Raw genomic sequence first — 17,482 nt, 5'->3', positions numbered from 1 at the left:
TTAAATTTGACCTATGTCAGGCACAAAGATTGTTCAAGAAAAGAAAAATGTATACCAACCCTGCTGCTGAATATAAATAACAAAACATTAAGTAAAACATCAAACTAAAATCATAGGATTTATAAAATAAGATATCATAAACAGAAATGTAGAAAATCTATCAGTGAAATCCATGACATTACTGATTTTAAACTAAAAGAAAAAATACATGTATAATCATTGAAATAAATTTAGAAAAAGCATCATAAAATTCAACATGAAAATTCAAGATTTAAAAAATAATTCCTAGAAATGATAAATGAAGAGGAACTAATAATGAATGTTTAAAAAACTTAAATATCACACTTACAGGTAATTTAAGGCATTTCCATTAATTTAAGAAAAAGTTAAGAATACCTACTGTCTACTAAATATCATATTAATGATTCTTTACAACCTCCCCGCAGACTGTAGCCCACCAGGCTCCTCTGTCCATGGAATTCTCCAGGCAAGAATAATAGACTGGGTTGCTAATCCCTTCTCCAGGGGATCTTCCCAACCCAAGGACTGAACCCAGGTCTCCTGCATTGCAGGCATATTGTCTATCATCTGAGTCACCAGGAAAGTCTGTTGTACTAACAGGCTGAGACAATGTAATACAATAAGAAAAAGAACAAATATTTAAAGACTGGGGAGAAGCCTGAAACTTACTTATAAGGTTATATATTGCTTCATTAGAAAATCAAAGAGGAGTCATAGAAAAATATTAGTAAAAGAGTTTAGTAACACCCTTATATTCAAGATTCAAGACCAATGAATATATAAACTACTTACTTCCTTTTAAAGTTCTACTTATTTTGGCCCAGCTAGCAACATTTGTTTAATGGAATACTTATACAATCCCAAAGCCAAAACTAAAGAACAGGAAATGAATTAATCCTACTACCAGCACTTTCTTGTTCTCTCTTTTTAATGTATATGTGTGCTTTCCTTGTGACTTGGTCCAGACAAGGATATCAAGAATAAAAACTGCTGTGGCAGGAGTGAACGTCGACATTCTAGCAATCAGCGAACTAAAATGGACTGGAATGGGTGAACTTAACTCAGATGACCATTATATCTACTACTGCGGGCAGGAATCCCTTAGAAGAAATGGAGTAGCCGTCATGGTCAACAAGAGAGTCTGAAATGCAGTACTTGGATGCAATCTCAAAAATGATCTTTATTTGTTTCCGAGGCAAACCATTCAATATCATGGTAATCCAAGTCTATGCCCCAACCAGTAACGCTGAAGAAGCTGAAGTTGAATGGTTCTATGAAGACCTACAAGACCTTTTAGAACTAACACCCAAAAAAGATGTCCTTTTCATTATAGGGGACTGGAATGCAAAAGTAGGAAGTCAAGAAACACCCGGAGTAACAGGCAAATTTGGCCTTGGAATACGGAATGAAGTAGGGCAAAAGCTAATAGAGTTTCACCAAGAGAACACACTGGTCATAGCAAACACCCTCTTCCAACAACACAAGAGAAGACTCTACACATGGACATCACCAGATGGTCAACACCAAAATCAGATTGATTATATTCTTTGCAGCCACAGATGGAGAAGCTCTATACAGTCAGCAAAAACAAGACAGGGAGCTGACTGTGGCTCAGATCATGAACTCCCTAATGCCAAATTCAGACTTAAATTGAAGAAAGTAGGGAAAACCACTAGACCATTCAGGTATGACCTAAGTCAAATCCCTTATGGTTATACAGTGGAAGTGAGAAATAGATTGAAGGGACTAGATCTGATAGACAAAGTGCCTGATGAACTATGGATGGAGGTTTGTGACACTATATAGGAGACAGGGATCAAGACCATCCCCATGGAAAAGAAATGCAAAAGAGCAAAATGGCTGTCTGGGGAGACCTTACAAATAGCTGTGAAAAGAAGAGAAGTGAAAAGCGAAGGAGAAAACAGAAGATATAAGCATCTGAATGCAGAGTTCCAAAGAATAGCAAGGAAAGATAAGGAAGCCTTCCTCAGCGATTAATGCAAAGAAACAGAGGAAAACAGCAGAATGGGAAAGACTAGAGATCTCTTCAAGAAAATTAGAGATACCAAGGGAACATTTCATGCAAAGATGGGCTCGATAAAGGACAGAAATGGTATGGACCTAACAGAAGCAGAAGATATAAAGAAGAGGTGGCAGGAATACACAGAAGAACTGTACAAAAAAGATCTTCACAACCCAGATAATCACGATGGTGTGATCACTCACCTAGAGCCAGACATCCTGGAATGTGAAGTCAAGTGGGCCTTAGAAAGCATCATTACGAACAAAGCTAGTGGAGTGATGGAATTCCAGTTGAGATATTTCAAATCCTGAAACATGTTGCTGTGAAAGTGCTGCACTCAATATGCCAGCAAATTTGGAAAACTCAGCAGTGGCCACAGGACTGGAAAAGGCCAGTTTTCATTCCAATCCCAAAGAAAGGAAATGCCAAAGAATGCTCAAATTACTGAACAATTGCACTCATCTCACACACTAGTAAGGTAATACGCAAAATTCTCCAACCCAGCCTTCAGCAATATGTGAGCCGTGAACTTCCAAGATGTTCAAGCTGGTTTTAGAAAAGGCAGAGGAACCAGAGATCAAATTGCCAACATCCACTGGATCATCAAAAAAGCAAGAGAGTTCCAGAAAAACAGCTATTTCTGCTTTATTGACTATTCCAAAGCCTTTGACTGTGTGGATCACAATAAACTGTGGAAAATTCTGAAAGAAATGGGAATACCAGACCACCTGACCTGCCTGTTGAGAAACCTATATGCAAGTCAGGAAGCAACAGTTGGAACTGGACATGGAACAACAGACTGGTTCCAAATAGGAAAAGGAGTACGTCAAGGCTGTATATTATCACCCTGCTTATTTAACTTACATGCAGAGTACATCATGATAAATGCTGGGCTGGAAGAAGCACAAGCTGGATCAAGATTGCTGGGAGAAATATCAATAATCTCAGATATGCAGATGACACCACCCTTATGGCAGAAAGTGAAGAGGAACTCAAAAGCCTCTTGATGAAAGTGAAAGAGGAGAGTGAAAAAGTTGGCTTAAACCTCCACATTCAGAAAACGAAGATCATGGCATGTGGTCCCATCACTTCATGGGAAATAGATGGGGAAACTGTGGAAACAGTGTCAGACTTTATTTTCTGGGGCTCCCAAATCACTGCAGATGGTGATTGCAGCCATGAAATTAAAAGGTGCTTACTCTTTGGAAGGAAAGTTATGACCAACCTAGATGGCATATTAAAAAGCAGAGACATTACTTTGCCAACAAAGGTCCATCTAGTCAAGGCTATGGTTTTTCCAGTAGTCATGTATGGATGTGAGAGTTGGACTGTGAAGAAAGCTGAGTGCCGAAGAATTGATGCTTTTGAACTGTGGTGTTGGAGAAGACTCTTGAGAGTCCCTTGGACTGCAAGGAGATCCAACCAGTCCATTCTAAAGGAGATCAGTCCTGGGTGTTCTTTGGAAGGAATGATGCTAAAGCTGAAATTCCAGTACTTCGGCCACCTCATGTGAAGAGTTGACTCACAGGAGAAGATTCTGATGCTGGGAGGGATTGGGGGCAGGAGGAAAAGGGGATGACAAAGGATGAGATGGCTGGATGGCATCACCGACTCGACAGATGTGAGTTTGAGTGAACTCCGGGAGTTGATGATGGACAGGGAGGCCTGGTGTGCTGCCGTTCATGGGGTCGCAAAGAGTCGGACACAACTGAGTGACTGAACTGAACTGAACACTGTTGAATAATTACAAATAATTGTAAAATCTTGTTCTGGACAAATCATCTATATACTTTTTAAGATCGCCTTGGGTAAGAGAAAACAATGTGATGATTCTGATAAAGATGAAAAAGAAGAGGAGGATGGAATGGAAAAGGCAGAAGAGAAATAGGGAAAAGAAGGGAGAGGTGGGAAAGATGGAGAAAGATGACAGGGAAAGAAGAAGATGAGAAGGAGCAGGAGAAAAGGAGGGGGAAACGGGAAGAAGAGAAGAAGAAGATTACAGATAAACTTTTTTGAGTTTTTAACATATGCCAAGTTCTATATTAAGTGTTTTATTTGCCTTATTTCTATTAATCTTCCTAGTGAGCCTTTGAGCTTTGTAATATTACATCTTCATTTTAAGGGAAAGGAAACTGAGTCTCAGAGAGGTGAAGTCACATGCTAAGATCACACAGTTTGGAAGTAATACAGCAGAATCTGAATCCAGCTCTGCCTGCCCAGACTTCACAGTATTAGCCACTCACTAGAGGATACTCCTTGCACAGGTACTCTGTTGACTTTAGACCTACTAAAGATGTGAAGATAAGGAGGAGTTCAAAAGGTCACCTTCACAGTCCCATTCCAAATCTTCAACTAAGCCAATGTTCTCTAAAACCTGAATCCTCTCTTTAGAATGCTGCAGGTTTTGTGTATTTAAATTAAGAATGAAAAGATATGCATTAAGTACAATTCTAATGCATTAAACATTCAAGAGCATAAGTTTAGTGGAAAGGTTAAATTTGAAGCAAAAATATAACTTGTCAGTTTCCAGTGAAAAAGCATTTGAATTCTAGTACATACCGGGCTCTGCAATAATTTTTTTTTCCATGTAGCAGTTCTCCTAGGACCTGTTCTCTCACTTGCTTTCCTTCTATTATTCTTATACTCTCATGCATAAAAAGCAAGGCTTATATTAGGTTTTAAAGGATAAAATAGACTTCTTCCAAAATACTTGTGTTTCAAATAAACATCTAAAGCAAAATTTATAGTCCTTTTTAGGGTTCTGACTGTCCAAGAACTGCATATGTATTACATTTATGTCCTTTGCTTCCTACAGAGCATCAGACAATGCCATCAGAAAACATGACTGGGCAGGCATGGCTATGCCTCAGACAAATCACTGCCTATACAAAGCAACCAACGACAGCTTGTTTGCAGTCCCATACTGACAGATTTTAAGACTTGAAAGAGAGTTCTATTAATCCTCTTCCACGCAGTCTTAAAGACAAGGGAGGAAAAGAGAAGACATAGACAGAAAACACACATCACACCACAGACACACACACATGTACACCAAGCAACAAGTTGCCTACATCCTATTATAACAATAGACATGGTCATAAAGCCATAGGAACAAATCCTCCAAAAATCATGAACAGCAATAGAATCATTTTGTTTTCATACTATGCATGCCAGTCTTTTCTACCAGATACCTGTGAGCGTCCTCTATGTCAGACACTTTTTAATTGTTGGGAGTTAAAAGGGTGAACAAGAGATCCAGCTCTGAAGGAGTGTATAGTACAGCTCTCCAGTGAAAATACAGAGTGTTTTTAATAAAGTGTGATACTAATAAAATGCTGGTGAAACAAACAAAAGAAGTAACCCAATTTGGGGAGTAAGGAAAAGCCCTTCAGGAGCCCTACTAAGCTCAACCCCGAAAAATAAGTAGGAGAAGGTCAGTCTAAGAAAAAGTGGAGAGCAACTCAAAAGGATTTGGGGCTTAACTGCTAGCCCAGGTGCTCTCAAAATCTGGTCTCTGAACTACCAGCATCTGCATTACCTGAGAACTTGTTATAAATGTATCTTGGGCTCTACCCTAGACATAGTGAACCAAACACTCCAGGAACGAGACTCAGCAGTCTGTGTTTTAACAAATCTTCTAGGTCATGCTTGCATGCCTGGAGTTTGAGAATCACTGGTATTGGGCTGGTCAAAAAGTTTGTTCGTTCCAGAAGATTTACAGGAAAATTCTGAACAAACTTTTTGACAAACCTAATATATTCAAAGGTGAACTACAAGACACAGAATGCCTGGAAAGCAAACAGGGTTGGGTGGGGATGTGGCGCAGATTTAGGCAGTCATATTGCTAGAGGGATGGAGAGATAGGTAGAAGCCAGGTTAAGAAGGGCCTTGTATATTATGAATTTTTTTTTTTTTTATTTTACCCAGAGAAGGATGAGCCATTAAAACATGATACTGTGAATACAAAAGACATCAAATAATGCTGGTAACTGTAAAACTATATGCACTCACAAAGATAGCACCAAATCCTATTCCAAAGACTGAAAACCCACTGCTGCACAATAAGTAGCCATTTGGAAAGGAACAGATTGAGCCCTACCTTTCTTTCTGGAGTCTTTCTTGGCGCTGGTTTTCACAGCTACTTGAAGTTCTGTCTCAGTTGACATCCTACTAAATCCTTAGTCCACTTCACACAGATCCCGGGCCTTGGCCAGGCTCATTGAGGACTCCTCTTCAAGAAAATGACTCCTCCTTTCAGAAACGACACCCCGAGTTGTACATTTCATTCACTCCTTCCGAGCGCTGCAAATCAAGAGAAGAGAACACTCAGAATAACCACCCTGGTGAAGTCAGAAATTAGAAGGGCAAAAAGGAACTGTCAAACATACAAAAACAGGAAAACCTTGGTCTCCATGTATAAACTACCCACATGGTTTCATTAAGCCATTGACAGGGCTCACACGCTCTCAAGCAAAGAGCTTGAGAGGCCTTATTTGCAAAACTCAAACTAGAAAACACATAACAGATCTTTAAAACACTGGACTTTCAAGAAAAGCAAAACTCAATGCTTTATTTTCCATGTTTCTTATTGTCAAGCACGGAAAACCACCCAGAAAATACAGCACAGGCGTTATTTCCTGAGCAGCTCCGTGGAGGCATTTCCAACAATAAGGCACCCATCCATCAGGCAAGCTTGACCAGAGCCTTGGCAGCTGAAGCAGATCATAGGGAAGTGACCTGTGGTCTGTCCCTCACGAGCAGGCATCAGAAGGGACATGCAGTTGACATACAATTGGGCTTCAAGGGTAAGGTGACAAATGGGGCTGAGAAACTTTCCAGCAAGCCAATTTTTATGTCAGCTTTCCCCCCCAGCTATATAAGCAGACAAGCATTTAATGTGGGGAGGAAGAGAAAAGGAAAAGGAGCAGGCAGACACACATTTCATCCCTCTTTCTGTAATAAACATGCATTGCACACTACTAGATACTATTAAGCTCAGACACTGTGCTAGGAAGAGATAATAATGATAATAATACCACTTCAATTACGGCCAGTATTTACTATACATTTACTATATACTGTGCCCTCAGCTCCCGCTGCACATACATTATCTCATTTGATTTCATTTAAATTGAATGAATGTATTCCCGGTGTCAAGTCAACAATCTTTCCCAGTGACTCTCTATCTCTGATAGTTACATGTGAGAGTTCGGTTGAAAATAAACATTCAGGAGTTATTCATTTTTGAAGAATATTAAGATAAAGCTACTGGAAATGGATCTTCAAACTGTGCAGCCAATTCTTAGCTCCTGCAAAATAGATCTAGAACTGTTTAATCTGAAAAGGGTGACCCGGAATGCCAGTTTCAGCTCAATAAGAATAATAACCCAAGCCCCTTAATCATGCCAATTAAAGATGGCTTAACTAGAAAATGTTTAATGTAAAAGGCACACAAAAATTTAATAAGGCTTAAATATGGGGAAATTCACACCTTTATCCAAAAATATCTTATTTCCTTGTTGTTAACAAACTATTTTTTAACAAGGACAGTAGCCCTGAATGAATGTACTTAAAGTATAGGACTTAAGACTGCAAATAAAGAAAATGGAATATTACTTTCCTAGAATGGGGTACATGGAAAACTATGTTGAAAATGAGCACTTTTCCCACCACTTTTCTGCCATCTATCTGTATCATGCCACTAAAGCTCTCATCTCCTTCCTAACCTCTTGCCCCCAAAAGACAACATTCCATAAGAGATGACAGAGTCACAAAATTTTGTCCTATAAGGGAATAAATAATTTTATTAATGATACTAGTCACTTCATTTTAACAGATATCTACTAAGAACATAAGAAGGGCCAGGTGCAAATGCTGGCTCATTCATGTCAACAGATGTGTACTGTACAACCATGCAACCCAAGAGTAGAGAGTCAAGGCCTGACCTCTTGTCCTCAAAGAAGCTCAGTCTAGCAGAGGTGTTAGTTGTGTAAGAAACTGAAATACACATGATCAGAACAAAAACAGATTGGGGCACAAAGAAGCAAGTTTTTTTTGCTTTGTTTGAAAGAGTCAACAAAGCTTCACAGACAAGAAGCTCTGCACTGTGTGATCTTGAAGAATGATGCTTTCGTCAGGTGGAAGGCAAGGGCAAGGACCAATGGGTACTAAATGCATGTATAATCAGTGAATAAATGGTTGTCTCAGGCAGAAGTATCAGCATGTCCAGGGAGGCTTTAAGTTAACAACCAAAATAACAAAAGGAAGCAGAAGTCTAGTAGGGAGATGATATACTTTCCTAACTTCCCAATTTTCGATTGTGCTGTTACTTTTCTGTGGAAGTTTTCAAGTCTACCTTGACATTCTCAAGGTTCAGTTCAAAGAGGTATCTTAGGCAGAAAGATTTTCTGATCTCTCTGTTAAATGGACCTGTAACAGGGAAGAACAAATCTGACTCCATATTGGATCTGTTTCTTTTACTTTAACCTTTGTACTCTATTGTTTTTGCTATAAGATAAGAATGTTGTCTATAGCCTGAAATATACAGGATAGCCCATTCACAAGGCTCTGACCTTTAAAGGTGTAACATTTTTCCATTCATACAGAGATAAAAAGTTGAAAGGCAGAAAGAAACATTTGTCTTGTTGAAGGTTTAGAGGAACATTGTGACATGACCTACATGGACAGCTGCAAGAACAAAGGATTAAAACACCCAGAGGTGTGCAACAACCAACCATATACCCTCACCTTTTAGTATAAAAGAAGCCTGAATTCTAACTCAGGTAAGATGGTTCTTTGAGAAACTAGTCCACTATCTTTTTGCTCTGCTGGCTTTCTAAATAAAGTCACTATTCCTTGCCTTGACAACTTTTCTCTTGACTTATTGGGGCCTGTTGTGCAGCAGCAGTATGAGCTTTCACTGGAAACAGTGTATCTTCTTATGATCTGATTCTTGGCCATCTTCATAGCCTGAGCCACTTATGAGCAATGTGATATTAAGGAAATTATTGAACCCCTCTTTGCCTAGTTTCTCTACCTTTATAATGGAGTAACAGTATCAACTTAATGAAGTGGCTAAGGAAATTGTGATCACACATGTAACATGCTTGGAAGAGTGTCTGACCCATCTCCTGGCAGGTGCTCAATAAATATTAGGCACTAATAGTTTCCTGTGTTATGAACACAGGAATACAAGGTCACAACACAGATTCAGGGTCATATTGCTATCCTCTTTTTACAGAGGAGGAAACCATGGCAGGATAAGTTTGCTTTCTAAAGACAAATTGTAGGAAGTGGTAGGAGCTAAGATATTTCCATCATGCTGGGCTTGCACACAGTAGGTCCCTGATCCATAAACATTGTCATGGACTGAAATATGTGGGTTTTAAATCATTTCAAGCACTGTTAAAAGTCAGTGTATAAAACTGGATTAGATTTGCACCATTTTCTTCCCTTTGACTTTGTAAGCCATAATAGAGCACCTGTCTATTCTGTGGGCATCTCCAGTGTCCGACTTGTTTAACAAAATGAGATTGTGTTCAAGTGTTATAAGCATTACTTGTGAATTCCTGAAGTACATCCCCATATCAATAAAGAAAGGAAACTAGCATCATCTTGAATAAAAATGTGCTTGAGGAAGCTTCAGTAAGAAGAGAACATTCTATGGCCAGGGCCCTGGCATTCCCTTTAATTTTCCAAAAGCCAGAGGTTGAGCAAATGCTGTGAAGTAGCTCCAAATTATTTAGGAAATTCGTTTCTTTGTAATTAAGGAGATTAAAGTCCTCTAGGCCCAGAAAACCACGTGACAACTCAAATCATTTTTCCCCAGTAAAAGCTGTGAAACCCTATCAGTTAAATTCAGGCTCGCCTAGGATTTTGAAATGCTTCAATAATGTTTCTTTGCTCCACACAATCTGCAGTAATTTAATATTCCTGAAGTGTGTCAGGTTTTTTATAATGAGCTCTTCAAATCTAAATGTGAATTATGTAACATTCCACTACAGACATTCTGCCTACTGAACTGCTTCTAAATGTAAAATCCCATGTTCAGTGATGGGGGGTAGGGAGGGGCGGGGTGCAAAAACACCAAACCACAAAGCAGAGAAAACAGATAGGCCTTTTTTAATAAAACAAAGTACAAAGGTTTGAGCAGCTACAACAGAAGAAACACACACTGAAACACCTCCTATAATACACATTTATGTTCACTCTCCTTCCCTCCCACCCTCATACAAGCCAAAGGTGAAACAGCTAAGTTTATGAGGACCCACTATTTGCCAGGAGAAGGGAATGAAAACCCACTCCAGTATTCTTGCCTGGAGAATCCCATGGACAGAGGAGCCTGGCGGGCTGCAGTCCATGGGGTCGCAAAGAGTGGGACGCAACTGAGCGACTAACACTACTATTACTACTACAACTGTTCGCCAGGTTGTCTTCTATGAACTTCTCATATATTATCTTATCCGATCCTTCAGTCACTCACTTGACAAATGAGAAAAGGGAGGCACAAGTTTAGTAGCTTGTTCATAGTCACGTGGCTAGTAGGTTTCAGAGCACAAGGCAGGGTGGTGCAAGCCACTCTTCTCCCCAGTTTCACTCAAACCCCCCTTAGAGGTCCATCAGCTGGAGAATGAATTAACAAAAGTCTATCCATACAACGGAATATTATCCAAGCCATAAAACAAAATGAAGTACTGATTCAGGCTGCAAGGTGAATGAAGTCGGCAAACAACAAGCCAAGTGAAAGAAGTTAAGACGAAAGGCCACTTATTGTGAAAATGGAAAATGATTCCATTTTCCTCCAGACTATCCAAAACAAATAATCCAAAGGGAGATAGAAAGCAGAGCAGGGGCTGCCAGGTGCTGGGGGAAGCAGGGAACGGGGACTGACACCTTCATGGTTACAGGGTCTCCTATGGTGGAGATGAGGTGTTCTGGAACTAGATAGCAGTAACGGTTAAACAGCATTACAAGTAAAGTAAGTGACACTGAATTATATACATCAAAATGGTTAATTTCACATTATGTGAATTTCATCTCAATTTTAAAAAGGAAAAACAGAAGTCAAAAATAACTCTCCCAGCCAGGTGCCACATCCTTATTTAAGCATTGTGTGAGATGTTAAGACACTGAAAAAAACAGTCTAAAGGGACATCCAGTTTTAAAAACCAGATGAAGAGGTAGTCACTCAGTCATGTCCGACTCTTTGCAACCCCATGGACTGTAGCCTACCAGGCTCCTCTGTCCATGGGATTTTCCAGGCAACAGTACTGGAGTGGATTGCCATTTCCTTCTCTGGAGGATCTTCCCAACCCAGGGATTGAACCTGGGTCTCCCGCATTGTAGACAGATGCTTTACCATCTGAGCCACCAGGGAAGTCCTTATACTATGTGAATTTCATCTCAATTTTAAAAAGGAAAAACAGAAAGTCAAAAACAACTCTCCCAGCCAGGTGCCGCATCCTTATTTAAGTACTGTGTGAGATGTTAAGACACTAAAAATTCCAGTCTAAAGGGACATCCAGTTTTAAAAACCAGATGAAGAGGTAGACTTCCAAGAAGCAGGACTTCAAGTGGCAGCAATTTGATGGATTAAAAATTGTATGTACTACTACCTGATGCTTCATGATTTGGCATATCTTAATCACTTTCATATAAAGTATAAAGCACTGAAAACAGGCTATTTATCAATAAGGCACAAAGGTTTGCAACAATACAGATAAGGAGTCTCAGTTTCCACATCAGTATAATGGGAAGACCAACACCAAGAGTGCAAGATTTGGAAGATCAGTGAGATCTGGGCACTTATAAAGCCTAGCTCAATATACAGTATGCCAGTCTTTATGTAAGAAAGGAGGATACATAAATCTGCTTATCTTTACAAAAAGAAACAGGACAAACAAATCAGAAAACAATGAAGCTGTTTCTCTACATGGGGAGATCCTAGATGTTACAATGACAGGATGACCAGGTAGAAAGACATGGCAGAGGGTCATACTTATCAGAGTAGATTTTTACTTAATTTCTACATGTGGAAGCATATTAATGCTTCACGTCTCAGATAAAAAAATAAAATTAACAGCGATGGAAAGTGGGGGAAGGGCTAAAACTGGAAGTGAACTGAAACAAATTCAATTGTATTTCCAAGGAGCATCATAAACACAGTCACTGAAGGGGTGGGAGAGAAATCATTAATATGAATAACTTACAAACGCAGAATTTAACTGTTTACAACCTATCATGAGCAGGACCAGGGCAGGGAGCACCGCAAACAAAACTTGAACTCCTTTTAGTAGGCTTTTGTTGGTAGTGTTATGGGAAAAGCAATCATGAAACTATTCTAAATGTATTATAGGATTGGGCAGAGAAGTAAATTCTTTAATGTTCTTGGGAGCAAAGACTCTCACTGTTCAAGAATAACCATTAAAATATGGAAAGGGGTAAGCCAGGAAAGAGCACTGTGGGGACAGTTTGGAAACTGCAGATTTCAGGGTTTAAACTCATGGTTTATAAAATAAACACGCATCTGCATGTAGGTGTGTGTACACGTGTTTATATGCATATATTTCCTAGCCCTGTCCACTGAACAGGTCTAGAAGCAAAGATTCTCCAGTGACAAGGTGATACTTTAATACCCAGATTTTAGTTTCTACTACAACTCTTAGTCAAAAGACCAAGAGTTTCTAGAAGTGGGTTATTCCAGAGCTGTGAAGGGCAGGTACAAGATGAGCCCAACATATCTTGTTGTCCCAGAAAGTCAGTAAATTCTAAATCCAGGAAGCTAGACATAGGTCTTAAAGTGTGTTCTCATTTGTTGTCTGTAGTTGCAAGCAGAAAATATGCGATCATATAATGGAGACAATGAACACCACCTCCATCAGGTTATCAAAATTAACATTAACAGAGATGAGCAGATGGATATCAGGTAATATCCTGAGAAGACCACATCACTATGATGCAGTATCCTGGCCAGGAATCTACTAATAACATGCACACAAAAATGTGGAGAAAAGTCTATTCTTCAAAAATGGCAAACCAAAGACAAAGGTAGGCTGTGGAAATATTTTAGATTAAAACAACCTAAACAGGTACAACTACTAAATGAAATATTAGATCCTCTTTTTGGAGAGAAAATAAATGCTACAAAGGAAATCAGAGAGCCAATCAACAAATTTGAATATGGATGGCAAATTAGGTAAAAATATTCTATCAATGTTAAATTTATTTTAATTGACAAGTTTCCTATGGCTATGTAAGAGAATATACCTATTCTTAGAGAATGCATGCATGCATATTCAGTTGCTTCAGTCATGTCCGACCCTTTGCAACCCCATGGACTGTAGCTTGCCAGGCTCCTCTGTAGATGGGAATCTCCAGGCAAGAATACTAGAGTGGGTTGCCATGCCCTCATTCAGGGGATCTTCCTGACCTGGAGATCAAGCTCTCATCTGCCTGCATCACCTGCATTGCAGGTAGATGCTTTACCCACTGAACCACCTGGGAAGCCCATTGTTAGAGAATACATACCAAATATTTAGGTATAAAGGGCTAAGCTACATGCACCATCCAAATGATTCAGGAAAAACAAATCTCGGACATGTGTATATATATATATATGTAGCATATGTGTATGTATATCTATGGATATACACAGAGAGAATACACAAATACTAAAGCAAATGTGATAAAAAATATTAGCAGGTGAATCTAAGTAAAGGGTGTAGGGTATTTTTTTGTATATTCTTACACTTCTCTGTAATTCTGAAATTATCTTCAAATTAAAAAAAAAAAAAAAAGCCTAGCTCAGACCATAACACATTCAAGTATGTAACAAAGCCAATTCTGGCAACACCTTTCTTTTTTTAAAAAAAAATCTCAGACCCAATTCCAGCTCCCTGGATGGACCGCTTTCTAATTCCCAAGGCTAGTTGAGTTTAAAATTAGTTTATGGCTGTCAGTTCTTATTATAGATTCCAACTTCATCCTGTATCTGCCTGGAATGCTTGACTTGACACAAGTCTCTTGACCAAGGTTGTTTCAAGCAGGTCTCTTCCTGAGCCCTGGACCTCCCCTCCAGACTTGCCTCCATGCCAGGAATTGCCCCCTAAGACTTTTTAATCTGTTAACCCCAGAAATCACCACAAGCTCCTTTTGAGACAGGCCTGGGAACAGGGACCCTTTTCTTCAGTGCTGCAATGCCTGCAACTGAACATACCTCTCCTGGAACAATAAAACACAAAGAAACTGTATGGAACTGCATTCATGTGCAGTTGGGGCACATGCTGAACCCCAGAGATACAAGGAGACCAAAAACCCAATTGCTACTTTTGAGGAGCTGGGAGCAAAAAGCAGCATCCTGTGCATGCCCTCTGCATGCAACACCACCTAAGGGGTGGGCAAAACACCTAAGCCATCTACCCAGCCTGACCCCTGGACACACCCCTATCCTCACTCCATGTAAGGAAAAAGCTTGCCCCTCTCTGGGAGCCAGCCAGCAAGGGAACCTATTGTTTGTTCTCATTCACCCCTGCTGCAGCAAGTGCCCCAATAAAGGATTTCTTGTCTGGCCTCTGATCAATTTCTATTGATTAAAGAGGCCAAGAACCCTGGTTGGTAGCACTAATTATGTAGCCAGAGTCAGCCTTTGTTGGACCATCTCCCTCTCCATCCCTGGGACTATGACTTTAAACTATCAACCCTTTTTCTGTTTTTTAATATGTCAAGGGCTAACTGATCTGATATATTCCATTTGGAAACTGCCCAAAATTTGCTCCTTCTCTATAATCCTTCTTTTCAGGGTCAAGAGAATAGGAAAGAGCAAGGTTTTACGGAGCCCAATGGCAGTGCTTATTTAATTCTGCCAGGGATATCAGAAGTGCAAAGGCTATAAAAACCTTGGTAGGATATCTGAAGGTAGTACATCTCTCTACTGATAAAATAGCACCATCCTCACAGCCATCATTTGCTGAGACCAAAGCCATCCAGAAAGATACCTACACTGACAGAACATATCCTGGGATTAAAACTCTGAAGGCCACCAAGTTGATAAATTAACAACCTCACAGAAGACCTGTTTTGCCACAACTGTACATGTCAGAAAAATCACAGAAGTAGGAGACCTCTCTTGGCCTGAGACATCATGTTCATTGAGTTGCTTGTTGGTTATGTTTGCCTGACATTATGAAAAGAAATAAAAAGAAGTCAGGGAGCTTATATAAAGTTTCATATACACTCATTCTCCAGAAAAGGATAAAATTAATGAATGAAGAAAACTGAAGTGAAGGGGAACAAAGAATTGGAAATGAAGGCAGAGGTAGAAAAAAGACTAGGACACAAAAACAATCTTGAGGTTGCAGAAAATAAGCTGTAAGTTTATTGACGTCCTAGAGGACAAAGCAAAAAAGGAAATGTGATCAGTTACAGGTTCCACAAAGGCCATGCCCAAATAACCTGAAGCCAGAAACAAAATGAAAAGGGTCTATAGGCTTTCATACAATCAACAGTGTATGGTCCCATGGACATGAACATCAGCACTGTCTCTCTCTAAAAAAAAAAAAACAAAAAAAACTCCAACAGGGAATTTTCAGTGTTCCTTAACTTATGTGAAGAGTATAATACTAACATATAATGTGCTCAGTCACTCAGTCATGTCCAACTCTTTGTGACCCCATGGACTGTAGCTCGCCAGGCTTCTCTTTCCATGGAGAATCTCCAGGCAAGAATACTGGAGTGGGTTGCCATGACCTCCTCCAAGGGATCTTCCCAACCCAGGGATAAAACCCAGGTCTCCCGCATTGCAGGTAGATTCTTTACTGTCTGAGTCTACCATGGAAGCCCAAGAATACCGGAGTGGGTAGCTTATCCCTTTCTCCAGGGGATCTTCCTGACCCAGAATTAAACTGGGATCTCCTGCCTTGCAGGCAGATTCTTTACCAGCTGAGCTACCAGGGAAGCCCCTAAAGCATAATAGCAGTAGTATTTTTAAATACAGTCAAAACAATCTGACTCAAGTTGTTTTAAACTCTCTCTGAACAAAGCACGCTTTCTTTTAACTTGAAAAATAAACCACTGGGATCTTGCTATACAGTTATCTGGTGGTCTGGCATTTCTAGGGCAGATCTAGAATGAAAAAACCTAAATGGTCCATCAGTTTACTCATCTGTAAAATGGGATAATGCTGGCTATAATTCATGGGATTAAATGAACAGGAATAAATGAAAGTTATGTGAAAGTACTTTGGGGAAAATAAAATGCTCCACTCCAGAAGGCAGGTACTGCTATTACTCAGGTATCTGACATCCTTTAGTAAGGAGATGACAGGAGGAACAGAAGGTGTTTCTTTAATCAAACTCAAAGCTCACAAAAGTCAGAACCAGATTTCAGCAATATTGAAGGAATTTATGTGACAGCAACACGGCATACTTAGGAACATTTCATTTAACTAATGGATCACACAGTTTCATTGAGTATTTACTGCACCATGAAAATTCATTACATAAACTAATAGAGGATCAGAAAAAAAGTGTATAAGCTTAAAATAATTCCATTAGTGTTTTCAATACTTGGGGCCTGACTTCTAACCAACCTTCTAAAATCTTTACCTATGATTTTACAAAAATGTATCAGTAAGTGGCAGAACCTAAAGCAATAGCTGAGGGCTGGGTTGGACTCCTGCCTTACTCTCCCACTGACTGTTTATGTACTTTTAGGCACTTTAGCTATCAAACTAGTCTGAGCCTCAATTTATTCATCTGTACAATGGGCAATCCAGAGACCCCACAGTCTTCAAACTAGGGAGTAGGCAGCCCAGACAGGATTGGAAAAAAAAAAACCCACTGAAGTGAAGACATCAATCTCTGTAATAGCTACTTATAATTATTTTAATATGAAAAGTAGATAGTTTATTCCTTTAACATGAAGATTCACAGTAGCATATGTATATAAATTTTTGTATCTAAAAATTCATGTGCTGCTGCCAGGTGCAAATTTCAAATTGATTCATTAGTGGGAGAAAGAAGTGATTAAAGAAACATCTACTAGCAGATGACAGGCTTCCCTGGTAGCTCAGTTGGTAAAGAATCCGCCTGCAATAAAGGAGACCCTGGTTTGATCCCTGGGTTGGGAAGATCCCCTGGAGAAGGGAAAGGCTACCCATTCCAGTATTCTGGCCTGGAGAATTCCATGAACTATATGTATAGTCCATGGGGTTGAAAAGAGTCGGACACAACTGAGCAACTTTCACTTCACCAGCAGGTGACAGAGGGATACCACAATGACTGAAGAGGGGAGTGGCTAATACAGCTCAATTCCTTCAAGACGATGCTAACCTAGGAATTACCCTGGGGCTGGAGACCAACGATGGTGGGGACAAGGGGACCAACTGGGAGACTGCTTGCATCAGCGGAGCTACTGAGTTTAAAAGCTTATGCTCTTAAATTT

The 17,482-nt window shown here is 39.7% G+C and overlaps 1 protein-coding gene across 38 annotated transcripts in view; it reads right to left on the bottom strand.

The window, feature by feature from the left end:
• The window catches only part of DAB1 (DAB adaptor protein 1), a 956,508-nt gene that overhangs the window by 299,956 nt on the left and 639,070 nt on the right, over positions 1-17,482 (bottom strand). For all 38 annotated transcript variants that reach the window (XM_055585728.1, XM_055585758.1, XM_055585759.1 and 35 more), the window contains one exon: positions 6,144-6,346. In XM_055585728.1, coding sequence (XP_055441703.1) covers positions 6,144-6,210 — 67 coding nt within the window. In that variant the 5' untranslated portion in view covers positions 6,211-6,346. The remainder of the gene's footprint in view (positions 1-6,143; positions 6,347-17,482) is intronic.

This window comes from Bubalus kerabau, chromosome 6 (genome assembly GCF_029407905.1).
Source record: "Bubalus kerabau isolate K-KA32 ecotype Philippines breed swamp buffalo chromosome 6, PCC_UOA_SB_1v2, whole genome shotgun sequence".
In the NCBI taxonomy this organism is placed as follows: Eukaryota; Metazoa; Chordata; class Mammalia; order Artiodactyla; family Bovidae; genus Bubalus; species Bubalus kerabau.
Note: the sequence above shows the minus strand (reverse complement) of the source record. Positions and strands in the feature narration are given on the sequence as shown.